Source organism: Elgaria multicarinata, chromosome 3 (genome assembly GCF_023053635.1).
Source record: "Elgaria multicarinata webbii isolate HBS135686 ecotype San Diego chromosome 3, rElgMul1.1.pri, whole genome shotgun sequence".
NCBI lineage: Eukaryota > Metazoa > Chordata > Lepidosauria > Squamata > Anguidae > Elgaria > Elgaria multicarinata.
In genome coordinates this window covers 12,382,541-12,404,747 of record NC_086173.1, presented here as the reverse complement: position 1 = coordinate 12,404,747, position 22,207 = coordinate 12,382,541, and the positions used below count along the sequence as shown (strand labels likewise).

Genomic DNA, 22,207 nt, shown 5'->3' with positions numbered 1-22,207 from the left:
AGCAATATTTTCATTTTGCGACCCTGCCCAATCTTCCTCCTCACTCCCAATTTCTAGTACTTGTGGTAAGGCAAGTCATTGTTTTTTCGATCGTATCCTTGTGCCAACATGCTCTGACTGTTTCAAGGAGTCTTCTTCCACATCCCTTTCCTCTTCTTCCAGAGGTCCTCCTAATCTTGAAAGAATATCTGCATTCAAATTGTGCTTTCCAGGTCTGAATTTTATACTAAAATTAAAGCTGGCCAAACATGAAACCCACCTCTGTTCCAACGCTAACTTTGCTGTTCCTAAATAAACAAGTAGATTATTATCAGTCAAGACTTCAAAAGGAACTTCTGTTAAATAGTTCTTCAACTTTTCTGTGATTGCCCAGACTAGGGCCAATAACTCCAGTATGAAAGAACTGTAGTTCTCCATATTTCTCTCATTCTGTTTCAGGCTGCGACTAGCATATGCATTATGCAATTACCCGCTCGTACCCTTCCTGCTCCTGTGCCAACACAGCTCCCAGTCCTTCAAAACTGGCATCGGCTGTAATCTGGGTATGCTAAGATTGGGGCAGTCTTTACATCCTCAAAAGCTAACTGGCAGGCTGGTGTCCAGTTAATAGTGCAGTCCCGCTTTTCCATTTTCACTCCTTGCAAAAGATCAGTTAATGGTCTTACATTCTTTGAAAAGCTCTTAATAAACTTTCTATAATAACCTGCAAATCTTAAAAATTGTCTCACGATGCACAGTCTTGGGAGCCTTCCATTCCTTAATTACTCAAATCTTTTCAGGGTTAGGAGCCACTCCAATTGCCGATAGAACATGCCCCAAATACAGCACTTCCTCTTTAAAGAGGAAGCACTATGCTGGTTTACTTTTGAGGCCCTTTTGTCCCAGTCTAGTAAACACAACATCCAGATGTTCCACATATTCCTCCAAACTTTTGGAAAACACTATTATATCGTCAAGATATAGGAGGACAGATTCAAAATGCAAGTCCCCTAAACACCTCTCCAACATACAGGAGAAGGTGGCTGGAGCATTGACTAGTCCAAAAGGCATATGAAGAAATTCATAAATCCCCATAGAAGTCGTGAATGCCGTCTTCTCTCGATTTTCTGGTGCCATAGGAATCTGCCAATACCCACTTGTGAGATCGAGTGTGGAGAACCATTTAGCAGAACTCAGAGACCTTAATGCATCTTCCACACGGGGTAATGGGTGTGCATCCAGATGAGTTCTCTTATTTAACTTTCTATAATCCACACAAAAATGCAGTGTCCCATCTTTCTTTTTAACTAAGACAATGGGTGCAGACCAAGGGCTAAAACTCTACACTATTACCCCTGCATCTTTCATTTCCTGCACTATTTTTCTTACTGGTTGATACCACTTAGGAGGGATGCCTCGGAACATTTCTTTGATGGGAGGATGTATAGTAACAATCCTGTGCTCAACTCCCACTGCCTTCCCAAAGTCACTAGCATGCTTCGAAAACACAGAACTATGTCGATGTATCAGTTCCTTAGTTATGCTTTGTTGACTTGCATCTGATTTCTCCAGGGACACATTGATGTCCTTCCTCCACTGTTCATCACCTTCCGAATTGCACTTTCCCAATGCTTGGTTACACATCCATAGTTGTTCAGACATGTCCACACGAGACGCCATCCCTAACTCCTGCTGTGGAATGAGTTTAATAATTTCATTGGTAAAGTTGCACACTCTCACTGGAATAAGGCCTTGTCCTACCTCCACCAAACTCCTTCTGACTCACCAATCTGGGTGTCTTAAAGAATCTTCTATTAAAAGAGTACATTTCTGTCCCCTTTTCTGAACTTTTACTCTTCCCAGTACTAATGTCTCAGTCCTAGCAGGAATCTTTATTACTTTATTAACAGCACTAGTCACTTTCCCAACCCTTCCGTTGGCATTGGTGTATCCTACATAGTCCTGCACACTCTGCCAAACATGCTTCCATGCAGCTTGATTGGTCCTTCCTTTACTTTCCTGAAGTTTCTCCAAGAGCTCAGGAACGCACCCCTGTAATATGTTCATACCTATTATGAGGGGGGGGGAGATCTTTGCTGTCCACTGCTACCACAATACAGCTATTCTGGCCCATTAGTTTGCTTAAACATTCTATTTCCTTTTCCACATATCCTACTTGAGAGATTTCCTGAGTGGTTCCACCAATGAGAGGGGCCCAGCCCTGAGGCACACACTTTATTTCTTCCCGGCTCCAATGCTGTAAAAAAATCCCTAACTGCATTGTGGTTAACTGAGATCCAGTATCAATCAAAGCAGGTACAATGACTCCTCCAAATTTGACTACGACTATTGGCCGTTTTCCTATTAACCTCTCCTCTAATTGCTCTGGGGAGAGCCGTTGTTGGTTTTGCCCTGATGTTCCTCCCCTGAACTCAGGGCTGTATCGTTTAACTGTGACCTACACTGTCGGGCTATATGTCCCGATCTCTTGCGCCGGTAACAGATAGGACAGCCAAATTCATCCCATTCAAAGTGCCTTGTTGGGGAATTCCGGTTGGAGCCAATCCTATACTCTTTCTCATCTGATCATTTCCCTCTGCCATTGATTCTCTTCTCTTAACTCCATTGCCAATTCCTTAAACTTATTTTCCATTAATTTAATCATCTCCTCCATTCCCACCTTCTTCTCTTCCCTCTCTACTCTTTGTGTTAGAACACAAGATTCCAGTGGTTGCACTATGCTTTCTTTGCCACTCTGTCTGTCTCTTCTTTGACTCTTGTTCCCCCAGTTGTAAAGCCAATTGCCGAAACTCCCAGAAGCCTTCCTCTGGGTGCTGGCTTCGATGCAGCCATAACTGTCTACTCAGGGCACCAGCCCTCATTCCCTCAATAACTGTATCCTTTAATGCCCCCCCCCCCCCGTATTTCCTAAACTACCAGGTTCCAGATGCTCAATAGCCCTGGTTTGTTCCTCCAATCTATGAATAAAATGTAGCAAAGGCTCATCTAGACCTTGTTTACATGTGAAGAACTGCCCTTGCATTTGAGTAACAGTCTTGTGATCAAATACAGCAGACACATTTTTAAAAACCAGATCAACTGGCTTTTTGTTCTGGGATCCAAGCCCTTGCTTCCTTCTGGGCTGCGCCCTCCAACTGTCCCAATATAATCCCCACCTGCTGTGTATCAGGGATGTGATAAAGTTTTAGCAATCTCTCCATTCTTTCCTGAAAGTCAGCTAGTGCAGCACCTCGTCCTAGTTCCCCAGAATAGGTTGGAAACCAGGGAGCTCCCGCATAGTATAGGGGCATAGGAAAGGCTACAGGGATTTGTCCTGCAGGACCTTGTCTGTCCCCACCTTCCATGCTTGCCTAAGCCCTCAGGTGTCCTTTTTCCAGTCCCTGTTCGGACGCCAAAATGACAATGTGACAGGAAATAAAGAATCTGGATGAGGCACCAGGCCTTAGTCAAACATGGAAGGCTTTTTTTTTTTAACCAAACTTAAGAATTTATTAGTAATGACCATTAACAAACTATGAGTCCCTGAGTTCTCTCACCTCTTAAACAGCGGTTCAACTGTTCCTGCAGGGCCCTGCGCACTGCCCGGGTAAACTTCCTATGTTGCTCCTAAAATGCTGTTCACTGTGGCAGACCGCCCAATTCCCTGCTCCTCGCAGCCATTCTGTCCCATGTTGCCTTCTCCTTTTCTTCCCAACCCCCCCTTCAAAACCTTCCTCCTTTCCTCTTTCCTCCTCCTTCCTTCCTCTTTTCCATTTCTTCCCCACCAACCGCTTCCAACTACCACACCCTTCTATCCCCCTCCTTCCGTTACCATGACAACCCATGTCACAGATGTCTACAGATGTGAACCGCCCAGAGAGCTCCGGCTATTGGGCGGTATAGAAATGTAATAAATAAATAAATAAATAAAATACTCAGAAGTCCTGAAAATTCAGTAGGCTTTACTCCGAAGGTATGTTGAAGAACACAGGCTTAGCCCGGGTCCAATCCCTGTCATTTTAGAAAGTGGAGGAAAAACAGCTAGCAGCATAGTTTTCTTTCACAGCAAGACTATTCTCCTGCATTCTGTTCCACTTGAAAGAGAAACTGAACTGAAGCCCTATGAAATGTTGAATAGTATTATCATCATTGTCCTCACCGGACAGAAACTTGCAGAGTGCATAGCAAGGTTGAACTGCACAACTAATATACCTGCAGTAATTGTGCTGAAGAGGGCTAAGGAAATAGTCTGCTGTCCTGCTCTGGCCACTATGGGTTTTAGCCTTGACACCAGGAGCAAATTCTTACAGGAGAAAAAAAAATGGTAACTAATTTACTTGACCAGGGAACAGTGCAAGAGAATTTTACATCAGACCAGTCATGCTTGTTCCAAGAAGGGCTACCAGGGAGGTGCTTGAGATGCTCTGAAAATGTATTATCACTACACCAATAGCACTGCCTTGTGCGGAGACATGGGAAGGGAAAGTACCGTAATGTTTATTTATTGTGTAATAAAATTTGTGGGAAAAGTTCAACTTGACAGAAAGTGCCTTGTTTTACAAAGGCTCAGCTTGCATCACAGTCATTAACTGTTTATTTGGAAGTAAGGTTAATTTAATTCCAGTGAAGTTTACATGCAAGGATTCCAGGTGATTTAGTTTTAGGTTGCCAACTGAAAGCTGAAACTAAAGGGTTTGGATCATGGAACTGAGGGGTTTGTCTTAAGAACATCCGTTGTATGGATTGCATTCTTAGAATGAAGGGCACCCATTAACAGAATAGACTACTACAACTGTATGGCCCTAGGTCAGTTCTCTAACAAAATATTTTTACAAAATATAATCACTCTACAACAGCACACGCTGGCAACACTAGTTACTGACTCATACACATGCAAACCGGCCTTTGCTGTCGATAACTGCTGCCAAGGACTATGCAGCTTATCCAGGCAGAGTGAAGAGACACAAGAGCTGATTCCATGCTGATCGGCACCTTTTAGCTTGGCTCGTTTCCTCCATCAGTTTACTAAGCCTGACTGGACAGAATGGAGGTTAGCTAAGATTGAAGACTGACCTTGTCTTTGGCTGAAATGACATGCAGCTGACAACATCAAATATTCACCTAAAGAAAAGGAGAACATAGTACACACAAGCAGGAGAAAAATAATAATCAGATGTTCTCTTAAGGTGTTTTTATTTTTTTAAATCCCCCCCCCACAAACAGAGTTAAATTTTGACAATAGCGACTCCATCTGAAAATGTAATTTTGTTTCAAATAATTGAGTCAGTGCATGATTTCAAATCATGAGCGAACTTTAGTATTCTTTGAAAAAACCCCGCTATGACTTCTTCTAAATGGGGCTCAGTTAGCTGTAGATGCCTTTGTTTTAACTGAGGATTAATAACACAGCTAAATTTATTACACATGTTATCCTGCTTTGTCTGGTACTGATGAGAAGTTATGAAAGGCACATTCTGGATCTAATTATAAAAGAAGGGAAACACTCACTCTGCTGGTTTCTGGGCTGTAGCGTAACAATGCCCTAACTAGTACTGTGTGCACTCAGTAATACAACACAACATTGTTCTCCAGAAGTCTTTGTAAAAGGTCTTTATGCAAAGTTCCATTTCTGCCAAAAACCAAGTTCCATTTCTGCCAAACACTCTGCACATCTATAGTGGCTCTGGGAACAGAAAAAAGAGAACTGGAATGCTCCAGTAAGTTACAGTAAAATGTTGTCTAGGATATCCTAGGGGTTTCTACAAACAGCAGTGAGTGGTATAGCTCTTCCATACCAACATGATCACATGGAAGAATTATCGAGTCTTTGAAATCTCAATACTCTTTAGTCTTCCTTTTTAAGAATGTTTACTGCCAACAATAGAAATTGCACTACTGAAAAGCAGTAGAATTAGAAATGCCCACAATCATGTAGTGAATGTGAGAAGTATGTAACACCTTGCTTTTGATCAGTTGCCATGTTACCTGCACTGAACAGAGTGGATCAGCAAGACCAAACAAATGTCACCACTAAATTTGGTCCACACGGTTATCTAACTGTTTCCCAAGATTCCGGATCAGCAACAAATAATCGTTTGAAATATTGCAGCTCTGGCCCAAGAACTGCCAACATGACTTTAGGCAGATTAACAAAACATAAACTGATGACTTCTCCACAAGGATACACACTGGTTAGCATTCCCTAGATGACTGGAAGCTTTTGAACATCACGGTACTCTTCAAAAGAGAAGACATTTCCTGTACATTTTTTCTGAGCAAATTGGTTTTGCTTTAAATATAACCTTTAAAATACTAACATTTTTACCTCATCCAGCTAGACAGGTTTTTGCTTTTAAGACCAAAGTCTTTGTAGATGACACTCAGTCTGTCCCTTAATGCTCCACATAAACACGTGCGTAGATGACAACTGAAGGACTCTAAATGTGTGTATTAGGAACCTGGGAATCCCAAAACAATTAGAGGTTTTATGCTATTGCCTCAAAGCAGTGAAATTTAGCCAAAACACATAGCAGAATGCAATTTGATCAGTGCTATTGCAGACTCAGTCACACCCATCATATTGAAGGCTTTCAAAGGTAATACGCAGGCCATAAACCCTTCCTGTTTCACATGGAGTCCCCCAATGCAATGGTTACAAAAAAAGAGGGGGGGGGGAACCATTCTAAATACTGAACAATAGAAAAGGGTCATTCTCTTTGCCCAGAAAATGGTTAAATGTGCTTTTTTAAAAAGGTGAGGACCACCCCATTCTCACACCATAGTGCGTTTTGTCCCCATTGTAGATGTTGTGAATGAAAACCTTGCTTCACTTAATTTGGCCAAGTCTGTTTCTCTATCCAAGCAAGGCCTTCCAATTCCAAACTTCACCAACGGCCTTCACTGATGAAATCACAGAGAAACCTTTCCAGCCTGGATCCTCTCAAACACACATTCGTCCACTGGTAGGTACTTGCCAAGTTTTACATCCAAGAAATATAACCGATCAGATGTCTGATGTGGGTTGTAGCCCTCCCTTTGCAAACGGGTCTTTTGAATTTTAAAAGTGCCTATTGAAAAATGGAAAAGGAAAGAAAAGAGATTATTAAAAGATGGATACTTTCTCTACAATAGGAAACAAGGGCAGAGGCAAGAAAAGAAATAATTGTACTTGGGAGTTCGAACAGGACAATCAGGCTGCAGGCATTAAATTGATCTACTTTGCAAAATAAATTATTGCTAGCACATCATTGCAAGACAACTCAAAATTTAGCAAGATTCAGAGGAAGACTGATTATTTCTGTGAAGTAGGGACACCAGCTCTAGGCAAGTTAAGACGAAAAAGGGTGGAAAGTAAAGTTGGGACAAGAATTACTGAGATGTAATGTTTCCAATGCAGAATGTGGTAGACCTCATATTGCTGTTACATTTCAGATACAGTGTATATGTGTGTGAGGGGCGGGGAGTGTGCTCAGGGAGGTGAGCAGACTTACAAGAACCAGTTGTATACCCTGTTGAGTGCTTCGAAGTTATGCATGCAGCTGTTCCAACCTCTGAAGTATTTACCATTTAAAAGGTCACGGTTTCTCAACCACAAAAGGCTATGCCTGCTATCCTACACACACTTACCTGGATTTAAGTTGCGCTGAATTAAATGGGGTTTGCTTCTAAGTAGGCATTTATAGGATTACACTGCAAGATACATTTAAAATAATCAAAGCTGACACTTATTGATTTTTCGTAGTAGTGTGCAAGTATGTGCCTGTGTGTGCACAAATGCATTTACATCTGTCAGAACTGAGTACCAAGTACTATCTATTACAAAACTGATGTCCAGTAAAAAAAAAAAAAGTCACTAGGAAGACTAGGAAGAATTCACACAACATTACTTCTAGCCTCTTCCTTAACAGGAAGGCTGCTCATCAGCACAATCCAATGCATGTATCTACTCAGAGTAAGTCCCACTGGGTTCAATGAGACTCGCTCCTACTCTGAATCTCCAGTGATTTAGCCTTGAGTTCAGTGCTGAGACCAAGTGCTGCCCAATTCTAAAATAGGATACTAAATTGTAACAAAGCTGCTATCTTCTGAGATGTCAAAAGCCATTTGAAAATTTTGTGCTAAAACTCAAGATTGTGATGCTGAGATCCTTCCATGGAAGTGCAAGGATCAATTGACAGTAAAGATGTAGGTGGGGGGAGAAAACATTCCCCCCATTGCCCCCCCCTCTTTTTTCTGAGGACTATTTTGGGATTTGAACAGCTTTGGATTATGAAATAATTTCTTTTAGAATTTAAGACAAAGTATTTATATATTGTTATCCAGCTTTTACTCCCACCCCCTGAAATGATTTCTAAAAATGATGTAATAAGGACACTATCTTTTTCTTACAAGTAAAACAGTTTTGAGACCTTGTACTTTCTTCAGAACATGTAGCTCAATCCTTTAGTGTGAAGATGGAAAAGATATAGATGTATCTTTGTAAATCACTTGCAGGGCTTTGGCTGAATAGCATCCCATAAATAATTTAATATATATGTTCACTCAACAAAGCTTTACCAATTTGGGTAAGAGATGAGTCAGGTCAATGAAGAGGAAATAAATAAGGCTAGACTGAGAGTCCCCTCAGATAAGGAAAAGGCTTAGCCTCCACCCCAGTAATGTGTACAACGCCTCCTTTGGGGTTGTAGGAACCTCTTCGGCTGAGAAGCAGCATAAAAATAATTCAAATAAATAAATAAATGATACTGTTGCAGTGGAGTTTATTCTGTACCTCTGATGCTATGTGAGTTAGCCAGTCCTCACTGGCAGGAATGCTGTAAGGGAGTGAAAGGTATCAGAGCAGAAAAAGGGACGCTATACTCTCCTCAGGGTATCTTCCCCAGTTATCATAATGAGACTTTGTTAGTCACCTGTAACCTGAATGGGTCCATCTTTAATATGTCATTAGTTCTGTCCCTCTCTTCTGAGTTAAGAGATCCCATTTATACCTCAGCTTTTCCTCCAAGTTTTTCCTCACAAGTCACTTGCCTTTTTGGTAAGAAGCACAATCTACTGCACCCCAACCTTTTTGGACATATAAGCATATTTGAGAATTCAAGAATTCAAGAAACTGCTGTGGACACAATTACAAAATGCCATATCAGTGTATCACCACTTTGGCATCTACCTGTCGTGTCAATGGATCTTAGGCTACATTTTATTCAGCAAAAAATATTTGTTTTATGTCCATTGGACACTGCAATTTCTCTTTAATAAGGGATGCAAGGCAGTTAATACTTCTTTGAAACATATGTTTTGGCAATGTCCAGTAGTTGCTTCTTTTTGTGTAAAGATTATTAAACAGATATTTTTTTTACTGGAACAATCTTTAATATTTACTGTTGTTCACACTGTTTTTAAACTATTTCCCTGCTTCAGGCAAATTAACATTCAGCGTAAATGGATTCTCTATGCCCTTTTGACAGCTAAAAAACTGATATTACATAATTGGAAGGATAAACACTCACTTCCTATTAATGCATGGATTGAGGTCCATACAATGCTTTCAATATTTGAAAAGGTGATGTATAGACACTACTTTCAAATGGATTCTTATTTGAATATTTGGTCTGCTTTTGTTGAAGCCTGTGTATAATTGCTAGAAAGTTGCATGCATTTCATATGTATTCATTGCTATTATGAATATTAAAAAATGCATAGGACCCACCATTCACAGGTTGCCCTGGAATAGATCACTGATTTACTGAGTTCTGTCTTTTGCCATTATGTTGAAACAAAGATAGTGGGGAAGAACTGAGGGAGTATATATATGTGAAGTCTTTAGTAAATTTGATAAGTCTTAAATTTTCAAAGAAAAAATGCACAAACTTCCCAGGCTTTTCAAGCAACACCAGCTGGATTCTGTTGGAGCATAAATAACCACGTGCTACTTAGCAGTGAAAGGTCAAGCAGCTCCTCTTTCACTTCATTTAATTAAAGCTACCATTTGATATTTTTAATTCTCCATCATGCAATTTTGCATCACATGCTGGTTTGTGCCTATCATTTAGATCTGGCTACAGCTTATATTGTTATGAGAATGGACATTTCTCACATTTTCAAATCAAAGCAGATTTTCAAGCCTATGCCAATCATGAAAAGACTCTTAATTCCAATGTGAGTGTAAGCAAGAATGCCAACATGCTGAAGCAAAAAGGCATTTTCTTTGTGGGCACAGACAATGAATTCTTTAGCAACAAATTTTCGCAACAGCCAACTTGGAAATCCGTGCATTTTGAAAAAACAATAACACTTAGAACACATCCTGTTTCTCTTCAGCAAAATGAAGAACAGAGAATCCTGTGGATTTTGCTCAGCTACTTCTTGAAGAGTAGGCTTGGCTCTTGAGCAAGAGAATGTGTGAGAATTGTGTATTATTTCCCACAAGCAGACTCCACTTGCTAGAATACATAAGCACCTGCAATTACTATGCTAGATGGCCAGGAAGTCAGCAATCCCAAGAGATGGTACCAAAAAACCACTCCAACTCAACAGCATTTCTGGTTAAATAAATGCTCATAGTAAGCTGATTTTCTTATAAATCGTCAACCTCCTTCCAGAATCTTTGGAGAGGAAGCAACTCCAACTTTGCCTTCACTTTAGCCCAAGGGTGCAGAACCTCAGGCCTGGGGGCCAAATCTAGCCAGCCTGAGGTCCCAACCAGCCCCGCCCCCAGTGTTTTTCAGATGGCCATGCCTATTCCCTTAGCCCCACCTCCTTTCTCCTAACCACCAATCAATTGGTCATTTACTGTTTTTTGTGCTCTTCTAAAAGGTTGAAATGCCTCTCCGAAGGCTTAGCTACTGACAGTATGAGCTTTAAATGAAAATATGCTGGCATTTGGGCTATTTTGGCTCCATCCTTTTTGTCTTCTGCCCCACCCACTACTGAAATGCGGACCGCGGATAGCTTCCATAAAATGGGAGTTTGGCCCTCATGCTGAAAGAGCTTCTGCACCCCTGCTTTAGCCTCGCCCTAGTCATAGGAATGGAAGCAAAAATCTAATGACTCTGAGATTTATTATCCAGGATAAATAATTACAGCATAAAGTACTTCAACAATAAGGAGCCAGTGATAATTCAAGACTCCTTCCTAAGCTGAGCAATGAGAGAATCATGCCGCTGATGCGCCATTACCTGTCGTGTCGACCTGTGGCAAAAGTCGGAGGAAGATGGGCCGTGCATAAGGGGGTAGTGCTTTTTGCATCTCCTGGTATAGCACGTGAGGGTTCAATTTGGCTTCTGGGTCAGCAATAGCTGCCATTCCAGCCTTGCCTTCCACTCCTGAAATTTAAAAAGGAAAGGTAAGAGGCTAAGAAGGGAGCACACGCCAATAAGCACATTTTGACACCCCAGAAAGGGCAACAAGTTCCCAACTTCACAAAATCTGTAGCTGGAAATCAAATTAGGTTGCAGCCTTCCTTCCTAGGAATAACTTCGTAGCAAGGGGAGGGGGGAATCAGCTTGGCTTCAGCCTCCAGCTAAAGCAGTAGCAACTGAAGGAACCTTAGTTTCCTGCTTTCCACCAGGAAAAAAACTCTGCTCCAATTATTAGTTGCCCTGTGAGTGCAATAGAAATGTCAGTCTGGCCTCTGTCACAAGCCAGAGGACTCCTGGGTAGTTGTCCCCCTCCCTCCTAGCAAGCACTTCAGAAAGGGAACAAAAGGCTCCAACTGGATGTAAATGCCCGTTACAACTCACCCCTTTTGTTCTGACACTGTCAAACTGATCTCTCTGCTCACCCTTTCCTTCCATTCTCTTTTCCTTATGTATATTATTGCCTTTTAGTCTGTAAGCCTGAAGGAAGGGCCTATGTCTTATTTTCAATGGTGTACAGTGCCCCATTTGCCAGCAGCAGCATGTACTGAATTTTAATTGCTTCAAGCCATTTTAGGAGTCAGGTTTTGGTTGGAAAGTGGGTTAACTATGTAATAGGTAAATAAATAAAAACTAGAGGATCACACAGCGGTTGATAGGCAGGTGACAAAACACTTTCTCTAGTCAACAGATACTTGCTGCCCTCTTGTTTCCATTAACTCTTCACTCTGAACTTTTCATTTAGGTCAACAGCTATTATTCAGTGACTTAGCATAAAGGATAGTTGTAGTCTGCTCTAACAATCAATGCCAGAAACCCACGATGTGCTACCAAGAGCAACTAAGAGGAGTCCTTTGTCAGAAGGAAATAGAATTAGCCTGTATGATCTGTAAAAAACCCCAAAACAAGCTATGCATTCTCCACATGTCTATGGGATTGCTATCTAAGTACAAAATTTGGTATCTGGGATCCAGAACTGAGCATCCTGAAAATCTTAATTTTTTACTTTCTTAAAGTATGAACATGAAGTCCTTAGGAGTAATGACAAAAGATTTTTTTAAAAAAAAACCTCATGGGCAGTATGGGACAGAGCAAGGATAGTTTTGATGCCTGCACATCTCCTAATTCTTCCCTCAGACTTACTTACTCTCAGTTCCACTTGCTTCCCCTTCTGTCTGCAGAAGTTTCCATCTTCCTATATTCCTAGCTCTTGCAAGCCTGCGTCTTGAGTGTAGAATAAACAAGATAAAAATCCCCCAGATCTGCTTAATTCCAGTAGCAGAATCTGGCTTTCTTTTGTGATGTTTGATTTCTTGACCACATGTGTGCTTATGGCATAGCCTCATACAGAGCCACATGGAGATGACTAGTTTTCATTATTTTCTGTACATCCTAAAAAAACAAGACACTGGAAACTCCTTTGCCTATCTCTTTGGTTTAAACATTTATTGATTTTAAATGGAATACTCTACATGTGGACACACAAGTACCATATTTCTTCGATTCTAAGACACACTTTTTTCCCCATATAAACATCTCTAAAAACGGGATGCATCTTAGAATCGCGGGTGCAATTATTATTCTTAGAATCAAAGCTTTTTTTCTGTTGGTGGTACTGAAATTAGTGTGCGTCTTACAATCGATGGCGTCTTACAGTCGAAAACATTATATTTCTATATATGTCAATCTCCCTGCATTCCAAAGGACAAGGTAACATAGGAAACTAATGCCCAGAGAAAATTACATCCACATCTACACTACACGGAGTGCAACGGGGAAGTAGCAGCTCTAAAAGGAACCCAACATGAGCAAAAACACTCATTTCCAGAATGGGGCAGGTCAGTGGAGCTCACAGAAAGTTCTGCTTATCTATCCTGATCTGGAAACAAGGATTTCTGGAGTTACTTTTAGAACCACTAATTCCCCATTGTGCCAGCAGTCCGGGCTGCATATGGCCCAAAGATATTTTGTTGAGTTTGCCTTCTTGAGCAACATGCTTTCGCTAAATGTGCTCACACTGTTGCCCTCTTGATGATCCCCTACACTTACACCATGGGTGAGAATTACATTCAAGTTTTCTTAATAGAGGCGGCTATAATTAGTTCTTGGACATTTGAGATCATATCCCCTTCTCAACTCTTGTCATAAAGCTGAGCATACTGCTCTCTTAATGAATCACCTCCTAACACAGATTATTCAGATTTCTAACTCTTTCCCTAGAGCTTAGAACAAGCTACTGAATTTTCAAAACACATCTAAAATGACCACCATAAAACTAATTACAAGTCTCTGCTGACATCCTCTTTCCCATCACCTGGGCCAATCTTACCAATGAGGCTCTGAGTACTATAAGCAGACAGGCTGAGTGTCAAGAACAACAGCAGCTGACCTATACGGGTACATCTGAACCAACTGTTTCTCCTGAGTATGTCCTGAGATCATCTGGTGCAATGTATCTCATCCCAAGTGAAAGTATTCCTAATTAGGGTTTCATTTCCTGTTTTTGTTGTGCTACAATATTCTTCACAATATCTAGACAAAGGTCATGACGATCATTATCCCCCACAAGATTGTCCCTTAAAAGGAACAGCAAAACTAGTAGGCTTAGCCATAAGCAGGTCTACTCATGAGTAAGTGACCCCAGCCTGCTACATTGAGCAACTCATCCCAGTTGCTCACCACCACAAGACCTTCCCTTGGCTGGCTGGGGGTCTTGTGTGGCTTTTCGTTCTAGCAGACTGAAAACCATACAAAGAGAAGCACAGGAACACACATTGGCTGAGTTCAGACGACACACTAATCAACTGGGTGGGTGTGGCGGGGGGGTGTAATAGGAACAGAATGGGAAACAACCATTGATTAGCGTGTTGCCAACCCATGGATTAGCTGATGACACTTTTCAATAATGATATACTAAATGCATACTGATGGTGTGTTTTCAAAGAGTTGACCCTCCTCTTGTGACATCTGTATTTCCATCTACTGTACTGGTGGGTATATTCTCTGATGAATAGAGGCTTTCAGTGTGGTTCACTCTTCCATCTCATTAGCCTGTTTGCTAATACAAAAGTTAACTTTGAAACTAGTTACACTTACTTGCTGGTCCAAAGTGCATTCCCCTGCTTTTAAATCATACAAACAGGATTCAAAATTACCTGGTACCTCCACTCCGTACACAGCAACATCTGTCTTGCTGAGGATGTGGCTCAGGATTCCCTCAATCTCTGTGGTGGAGACATTTTCCCCACGCCAACGGAATGTGTCCCCACTCCGGTCTCTAAAGTACATGTAGCCAAGCTCATCCATAACTAACACATCTCCTGCAAGAAAAAATATTTAACTGGCCTCATTCATTGTTCGGTGAAACAGTACTACCTGCCCTTCAGTATCAAGGAGACTTGTTGTCTATGGGCAGTATTCAATTGTGTCATTCTGTTAGCACAAATGATGTTGTGCTAGCGGAACCTAGGTTCTGAAATATGTGCAAGAGAATAATCCAACTAAAGTTATGTTTGCACAAGCGGTTTTGCATAATTGTTGTGCAACCCATTACACAACTGCTTGCACCCATTGGGCAATGCGTTGTGCAACCAGTTGCACAAGTGTAATGGGCAACCTGTTGCACAACGGAAAGATTCAGCAGACCTCCGCTAGCACCAGCTGCATTTGGGGAATGTCACTGTTGGATACTGCCCTATGACTCTACAAGGCAGTACCTTCCAACTGGGAGTTGAGCATCTGAGGGCCAGAGCAAAATAACCATGTTGCTCTCCAGCTGCTAATAAAATGAATCAAGAACAAGAATGGTTCAGAGGACAGAAGAGAAGGAAGGACACCCATCCTACGGCCAAACTATCTCACAGGAACCGCTGACAAAATCAAACCAGTAGACTCTTAAGAGAACAACCACTATAGGTCCCTGAAACCCCCTGCACATGGAGTAGTGTTTCATTGAACAACCAAAGTAAAACTAACAATCAGTCATGTGTTATTCCCCTACTCCCCATTTAACCCTGTTTTATTGCCAATCCTATGTTGTGCTTTTATTTTTTATTGTTGTTAAGCCACTTTGTTGGTCCTGGTGGAAGAAAGGTCAGAGTATAAAGTTTTAAACAACTGAACAAAGTCTGCCTGGTAAATCCACGATTACGAAGTGCTGCTTTCCAGAGACACGTCCGAAGAACAGTGATGCACTTTTCAACTATCACGCTTCTTGAGACTCTATTTGGAAATGTTATTCTTAACTACAGAAATGCTGGGGCAGATATTAATTCCTCCAATAGGCTGTCACTATGGGGCTGTGCCCAAGGAATAATTTCAAAAATTTGAATCTGCTTTTAGTGGCTGGGGAACACAGCAAAGGTTTGCTATTTAGTATAAGCATAACTATTATTCAAGGCAAGAACTGATGGCATCTCTGTCCACCAAAAAATAGGCTGCCTGCCTGAAGAGTACCTGAAAGGTAAGCCTGGTCTCCTTTGTGGAAAACATTGTAGGCTATCTTTTTGTTGGTCGCATTCTCGTTGACATAGCCATCAAACCTACGCAAGGGATCCTCCTGGTTTATTCGGCCCACAAGCAGCCCTGGCTCTCCTGGAGGGGAAAAAGGCAGAACAATGCCAGAAGGAAAAATAAATAATGAGGCTCCTCAATGCAAGGGTAGTTGTGGCAAACTGGATTTTATTTGTATCTCAACTCTTCACTATATCTGCAACAACATCCCAACGAAAGGATGAGTAGCTGATATTCTCATCTATAGCTGTGTCCAGACCGCAGTTCCCGTTGCATTTTCAATTCATTTTGGTTTTAACCCTCATTATCCCAGTACTAATCTTTGGAGAGCTTCCCCAAAAGAGTTTCTATCCGTACCTAAAAATGCTGTTTTAAAGTAAATACTGAATTTGTACAACTGCAAATGTTTATATGTCGAGATACTTGATGCAGTGTAATTAAAAAAGGGAGTGGGGGAAAGAGGCAGCTTCAAATGAATTATGAAATAGTACTAGTTTAGTTTTTATTAAAAGAAATTGCTGGCAATGGCCATAGCTTAATGATAGAGCATGTGTTTTTCATACAAAATACTATATTATATTTGGGCATTTATATCCTTCCTTTCTATGATAAAATTAAACTCAAGGTGGCTCACAGATACAAAAATAAATTTTAAAAAAACCACAAGAAAAAAATAAAACCCTGGCATCTTCAACTTCCCCTTTGGCCCTGTCCTGTACCGGAACGTGGCCTAAGAGAGCTTCTCTGAATGGAATTCAGCCCTGAGGCTGAAACAGGTTAATCACCTCATAATTTGGATCACCACACAAAAAACGTATGGGTCCTTCTAAAGTCACAACAGAATCTGTATTCTGTTCTGGAATTCATACTACTTGCAGATGTAACACAAACATCTCAGCTATGGAAGAGAAAGACAATCACCAACATCTCGTCATTATGAATTACATTTCTTCATAGGTTAAGAGTATTTGACACAACCAATTACAACAATGAACAGACAAATGAACATCCACAAATGCACCAGCTCCAAACAGGGATGGATCAGTCTGTTTCTGGTTCAGATCGGTTTTGCATGTATTCTTTCATAAGTACAATATGCCCCCATTCCGCATTAAACGGCAACTTTTAAAATCCACATGAAAATGTGTAAAAGCATTTCTAAATATTTGTTATCCTAAAATATGCAATTTTTATACATTTTGGTTTTTGAGCCGAGAACTATATTGCAACGTTTGGAGAGGCGCAAAATCCAAAAGGTAACTGCATTCCAATCGGCATATTAGTCCAAGAGGTTCGGATGAGAGCAATTTGCTATGAAATGCAGAACAAATTAAATCCTCAAGCATCCCTAGCCCCAAGCCACTGTAGGCTACATACATGGCACAGTATCAGTTTTCTGTCAGTAGCAGGATAGCTCTAGTCCCCGTCATAAAGGTTCCTTTGAGTTTCTCAGTTCAGTTGCTTTGCATTTACTAGAATTCTGATCTATCTACTTCTTCTTCCCCCATTCCCCCATCTTCCTTAGGTCTCTCTTCAGCTTTTTCTTCTCAGCTTCACCTCCCCTTTCTGTTGTCACCAACTGACTTTTCATCTCTTTGCTCTTTCCCAAGGTTTTATCCTGCTTCTTCCACTTACTCTTCGTATTTATTCAACATATCTATAACCCATCTTCCCACCATTTAGGTTTTCAAGCTGGCTTAGAAACATGTTTCAATAAAGTTTACTGTAAACATTATTCAAATATGTTTGTAAACTTACATAAATAGATTTTCTACACTGGAACAAAAACAGCACACTCCTCGCCTTATACCTGATCTCTACTCACGTTTTGGCTATGTTTGGATCAGTGGTGGGGCAAAGAGCAATCCTCTCCCTGGAGGGCCCTACCCCCCAATCAACTCCAGGAGCAGAGCAAATCACAATATCCAGATCAGAAGGTGTGGAGTATTCCTGCCAGTCAGTAATAACAATTGGCATTGCACAGGGATCACTGTCCCCCATATGACAGTTAAGGCACAAAACACATGGCATTCACTGTATATTTACCTGGACGGCAAGAGATACAGAGCCCATTTGCATTCCGGATCAATTCCATGGTATCCTCGTTAACTTTCACCAAGCGGATAGGATACACGTTTGGCAAAATCCGGCTGTTGAAGCCACAGGCGCCAACCTGACAAGAGATTAAGCAGAGCTTAAAAGGAAGTGAGGGGTACCATGAGTCATTTGCCATGATGGTATATAAACCTCCACGTGCATGTTACTAACCACCAAGACAAGGGGCTGCAAGTTTCCAGGACATACAGAAAGTTGAAGTGTCAGTTGAGGAAAAAACAAACAAACAGGAAACTAGAGAGCAGTGGAACGAAGAAGTTGGCCTGCTTAAGCCCCTAACAGTGAGATATTAAGGTGGTGGTGGGGATATGTGCCATGGGCTTTTTAAAAAACCCTCCCCTCCCTGCACTATATAGGGTTGTTTTGGGAAGGAGCAAAGGAAAAAGAGTGCAGCCTCTCTTTCCCACTCTTCAGAATCACACCCACCCACTATACAGCCATAAAACATTCACGTTCTGGATAAGATCTCTCATGCTACATAGCCCAGCAGGAGAAAGCCTTGGAGGGAGGGTGGGGTGAGAAAAAAAGCATCCTTTCCCCAGTTTAAAAACCTCCCAACCCCCAGGCAATACATCAAGGTTCCTGTTCCAACTGGCAGAAGTCCTGAACAGAAGCATTCCTCTTAAGGAAAGAGGACACACAGAAACATTTTGTAGCAAGTCCCACATGTAGCCATCTATAAATGAAGACTAATCACTCATAAAAGCATACACCAATCAGGATTCAAAAGAATGACGCAGTTAACGCTGACCTAGTTGTAAAGCACAGCCTGTCAGTAAAAATGGTCCTTTGTGACCTCAGCCTACAAACTGCTGTCACATCTAGCAGTGACCTATCCTGTGAAGGGATTTTCCCACTAATCCAGTCACTTCTTTAGTGATTTAAACCATTTCACCTTCCTCTCACTGCAGAGTTGACAGCAACATGCTATGACTTTTGACTTCAAGCCCAGTGCTAAAATGGGCAAGGTTTCCTGTTGTAGGTGGGCGGAGCTACACACAAAAATGGCACAGGATGGGGGAGAGTTGTTTCCGGTTAACAGACTTTAGAAACTGGGAGCAGATAGAAGACTCTGCAAAAATTAGGCTCAGCCAGCCATATGCAACAGGCTGGCTGGACATTAGCCAGTCTCTACACAAATGAGAATTTGTCAAACAGATTATCAAGATCTCATACACATACACAAATAAAAACACACACACACACCCCTCCAAATATAAATTGTCCTGCAAGCCCCTTAATCTACCTTTCCATCCAGATTAGCGATGCTACAGTTACACTCTGTAGCTCCATAAAATTCCCCAATCTGTTTAATACGGAAGCGTTGGGTGAAGTCTTCCCATATGGTGGGTCTCAAGCCATTTCCTATTGCTAGACGCACTTGGTGTAGCGCTTCCGCCTCCCGCACTGGTTGGTTCAGCAAATACCTGCATATCTCCCCAATATACTGGATAATCTGAAGGAAGCAAGACAAACTAGATTTAAAATTACAGCCTTTTAAAGCCTTAAGAGAATTTGATCAAAAACCAACATTTGCAGAATTTTTGAAGTCATGGGGTGGAATACAGGAAAAATATGATGTTCAAAACAGGAAGCAGCTATCAAGAAGCATCAGCATTCACATGTAAGTGCACTTTCAAACCACCCCCACCCCCATGTGAAATCCATTGGTATAATTACAAGCTGGTTGTCCCACAGCCTTGAAAGGTATCTATAGAATATAGCCATCCTACACAAATTGTTACCAGCCCAACCTCCCAACCACTGGTGAAACCCCAATGACAGATGGAAGCACTGAATTCTTCCAAATTGCATTATCTTTTCCTGCTTATTTCTTAGATGCAATGTTTACATAAAATGACGAGCAAATGAGAAAACTCACTTACAGTCCAATCCTAGGCTGACCTCTGCTTCTAATACATATTGGTAATGCTGGTCTTCAATTCCTCTTTGAAGAGCCAAACTAAGTATGCAATACTATGCACACTTACCTGGAAGTAAGCACCATTGAACAAAATGAGGTTTCTTTTCAGTAAACAATATGTACTAGAAGCAGAGGACAGTCTAAGGGATTAGTTCTTGATTCAAGCCTCCAAATGCAATAGGGGAGGGGAGAAACCAATCCAGTGCTTTCCTTGATGAGTGCCATGCAAGACTCAGACAAGCAGCAAGGGTGTTAGAGATGGGATTGATTTTCTCACTCCTTAACCCTCTCTCTGTTACCCAAAATAGCTGTATCTGGATTGGGAGGGCCAAAAGCCAAGGGATGCCCTGCTAGAATCTTTCTTGGCAATGAAGAAGCACGTGAAGCTGTCAACAAGGCACTGAACTCAAGTACACTATTGGAATATAGAAGGGCAAGGAACGCTGTTATCTATTGAACTCACTGCCACACCTTCAATATCGGGATGAGACGACAAACACAATTCATCCCTAGCAGAAGCAGATGTACTGTAAGGCAAGAAGTTATTGCCTCAGGTAGCAGATCCTTGAGTGGCGTGAAGAATGGCAGAGTGAGACACACAGAGATCTGGTCCATGGGATATAATCCATTTGGATGCATGGGAGGGGGATGTTTAGGTTTTCAACCTCAGCTGTCCACATGTGCTGGGTATGGAACTAATTCACTTTTGAAGCATCGGCATGCACACACTATTCCACCAATGTGGCACCTTGGCAAGAAAAGCTAGCAGTAGCAATTCAATATGCATTTTGGCTACCACGAACATCCACACAGTTTAATGCTTCAGCACTGATTGCCCTTCTTGGACTGATACTGCTTTTGGATCTTCTAAATCTAATTGAGGCACTAATTAACAAGAAGCTATGAAAATGCAGCCAGTAGAATACCCCTGTTAAAAGTTTCATGGTGAAACTTCTGCAAGGTGATTTCTGATTTCATCTCCCACTGCAACCTGTAAAGCAGTCTTCTTCATCTTTTTAACCTGTAGGTGTCTTGCCAAGCAGACCCTCCCCATAAATGTGTTTGCTCCCACCTCCTACGAACTGTGGTGCCTACAAGCAGAGTTGATGGCTCTCCTTACTGTGCACTTGTATTTCACACAGTCATCCCAGAAGCGACTAGCAGAAAACTTCTTCCTTATCACTACAGTCAGGCCATGGATCACACACTGGCCAGCACCCATGATATTCCCTATGAAAAGGAAAGAGAAAGGTTATCACAGCATGGCAGGTGTGCCATGATTCTGGAGCACCATCATTAAAAAGCAGAATGCCACTAGCAAAGCCAGACCCAGCCTCCATCCTGAAATAAGAAGCAACAATTCCTGCCTACCTGCTGAATGGTACAGTGGTAGGCAGTTATAGATTATGTCATGGGGGGTCATTCTGTAGGCATAATAACCAAAAGCTGCTATTCGGTAGTATCTGCAAGGAAGCAAAGAACATACATGAATGATGGCTACATAATTCCTCCTAACTGTTGCTAGATGAAAGCAGGTCCAAAATGGCCCCAATTGATTTGGGAGGCTGGGGAATCAAGTTCTCTTAGGCAGCCCTGTAAAATTCTCAGTATTTTACTGGGTGGTTGTTTTTTAAAGGAGGGTCATTTCTGCTTGAACCATTTGCAGCTTTAACTTTTCACCTACTTCTTATTTTTCCTCCTACTGCTCAGTTAAAGCCATCTGGGCTTTACCTTTTTCTCTGTAAAGGGACCTGCAGACCATAATCAACTCACCTGAACAGAACAAGATCCCTATCAAGCTTTTTTCTCCAGCCCGCCCCAGTGTAGCTCCAGCTCTTCCCTGCATCCTGACCACTGTGAAGACCTTTTAAAAATCACACCCACCAGGAATATGTCCAGCAGCTGTAAGTGGTTGCTGCTCCCCTCCCCTGAAACACCTGCATCCCTAGAAAATCCCACCTACTCCCCACTCGATTATGTCCATGATGGTTGGGGCCAGGGAGTGATTAAATTTTCCTGGCTGCAAGTACATTATTAACTGGAGAGCAAGCCCATTACATGTTCTCTGTGTGGTTGGGTGCAGGGGGCAAGTGAATGCCAAGCTAAATATGATTAGCCACAGGGCAACTATTACACAATGGAAGGTGGGGAGGAGATGCTCCCCTCCAATTTTGTGGATAAGCACCCTTGGTGCAATAGGCTCATACAAGCTGCATTATATTACTTCTACTATTTCTTAGTCATTCAAGAGGCAGAGAAGAGACTGAATGTCTTTGTCACAGAAGACAGCTTTAAAGACAAGTGCCCAGTAGCCAGTAGCATC

At 41.7% G+C, this 22,207-nt stretch overlaps 1 protein-coding gene across 1 annotated transcript in view; it reads right to left on the bottom strand.

Annotated features, from left to right (window-relative positions):
* Nucleotides 1-6,340: 6,340 nt before the first annotated feature.
* Nucleotides 6,341-22,207, bottom strand: part of SLC27A1 (solute carrier family 27 member 1) — a 40,078-nt gene continuing 24,211 nt past the window's right edge. The window contains exons 6-13 of the mRNA XM_063119302.1: nucleotides 21,256-21,347; nucleotides 21,005-21,114; nucleotides 19,207-19,416; nucleotides 17,892-18,018; nucleotides 15,789-15,926; nucleotides 14,489-14,653; nucleotides 11,154-11,300; nucleotides 6,341-7,046 (exon numbers count right to left, since the gene is read on the bottom strand). Of these exons, the coding sequence (XP_062975372.1) occupies nucleotides 6,889-7,046; nucleotides 11,154-11,300; nucleotides 14,489-14,653; nucleotides 15,789-15,926; nucleotides 17,892-18,018; nucleotides 19,207-19,416; nucleotides 21,005-21,114; nucleotides 21,256-21,347 (1,147 nt within the window). The 3' untranslated portion in view covers nucleotides 6,341-6,888. The remainder of the gene's footprint in view (nucleotides 7,047-11,153; nucleotides 11,301-14,488; nucleotides 14,654-15,788; nucleotides 15,927-17,891; nucleotides 18,019-19,206; nucleotides 19,417-21,004; nucleotides 21,115-21,255; nucleotides 21,348-22,207) is intronic.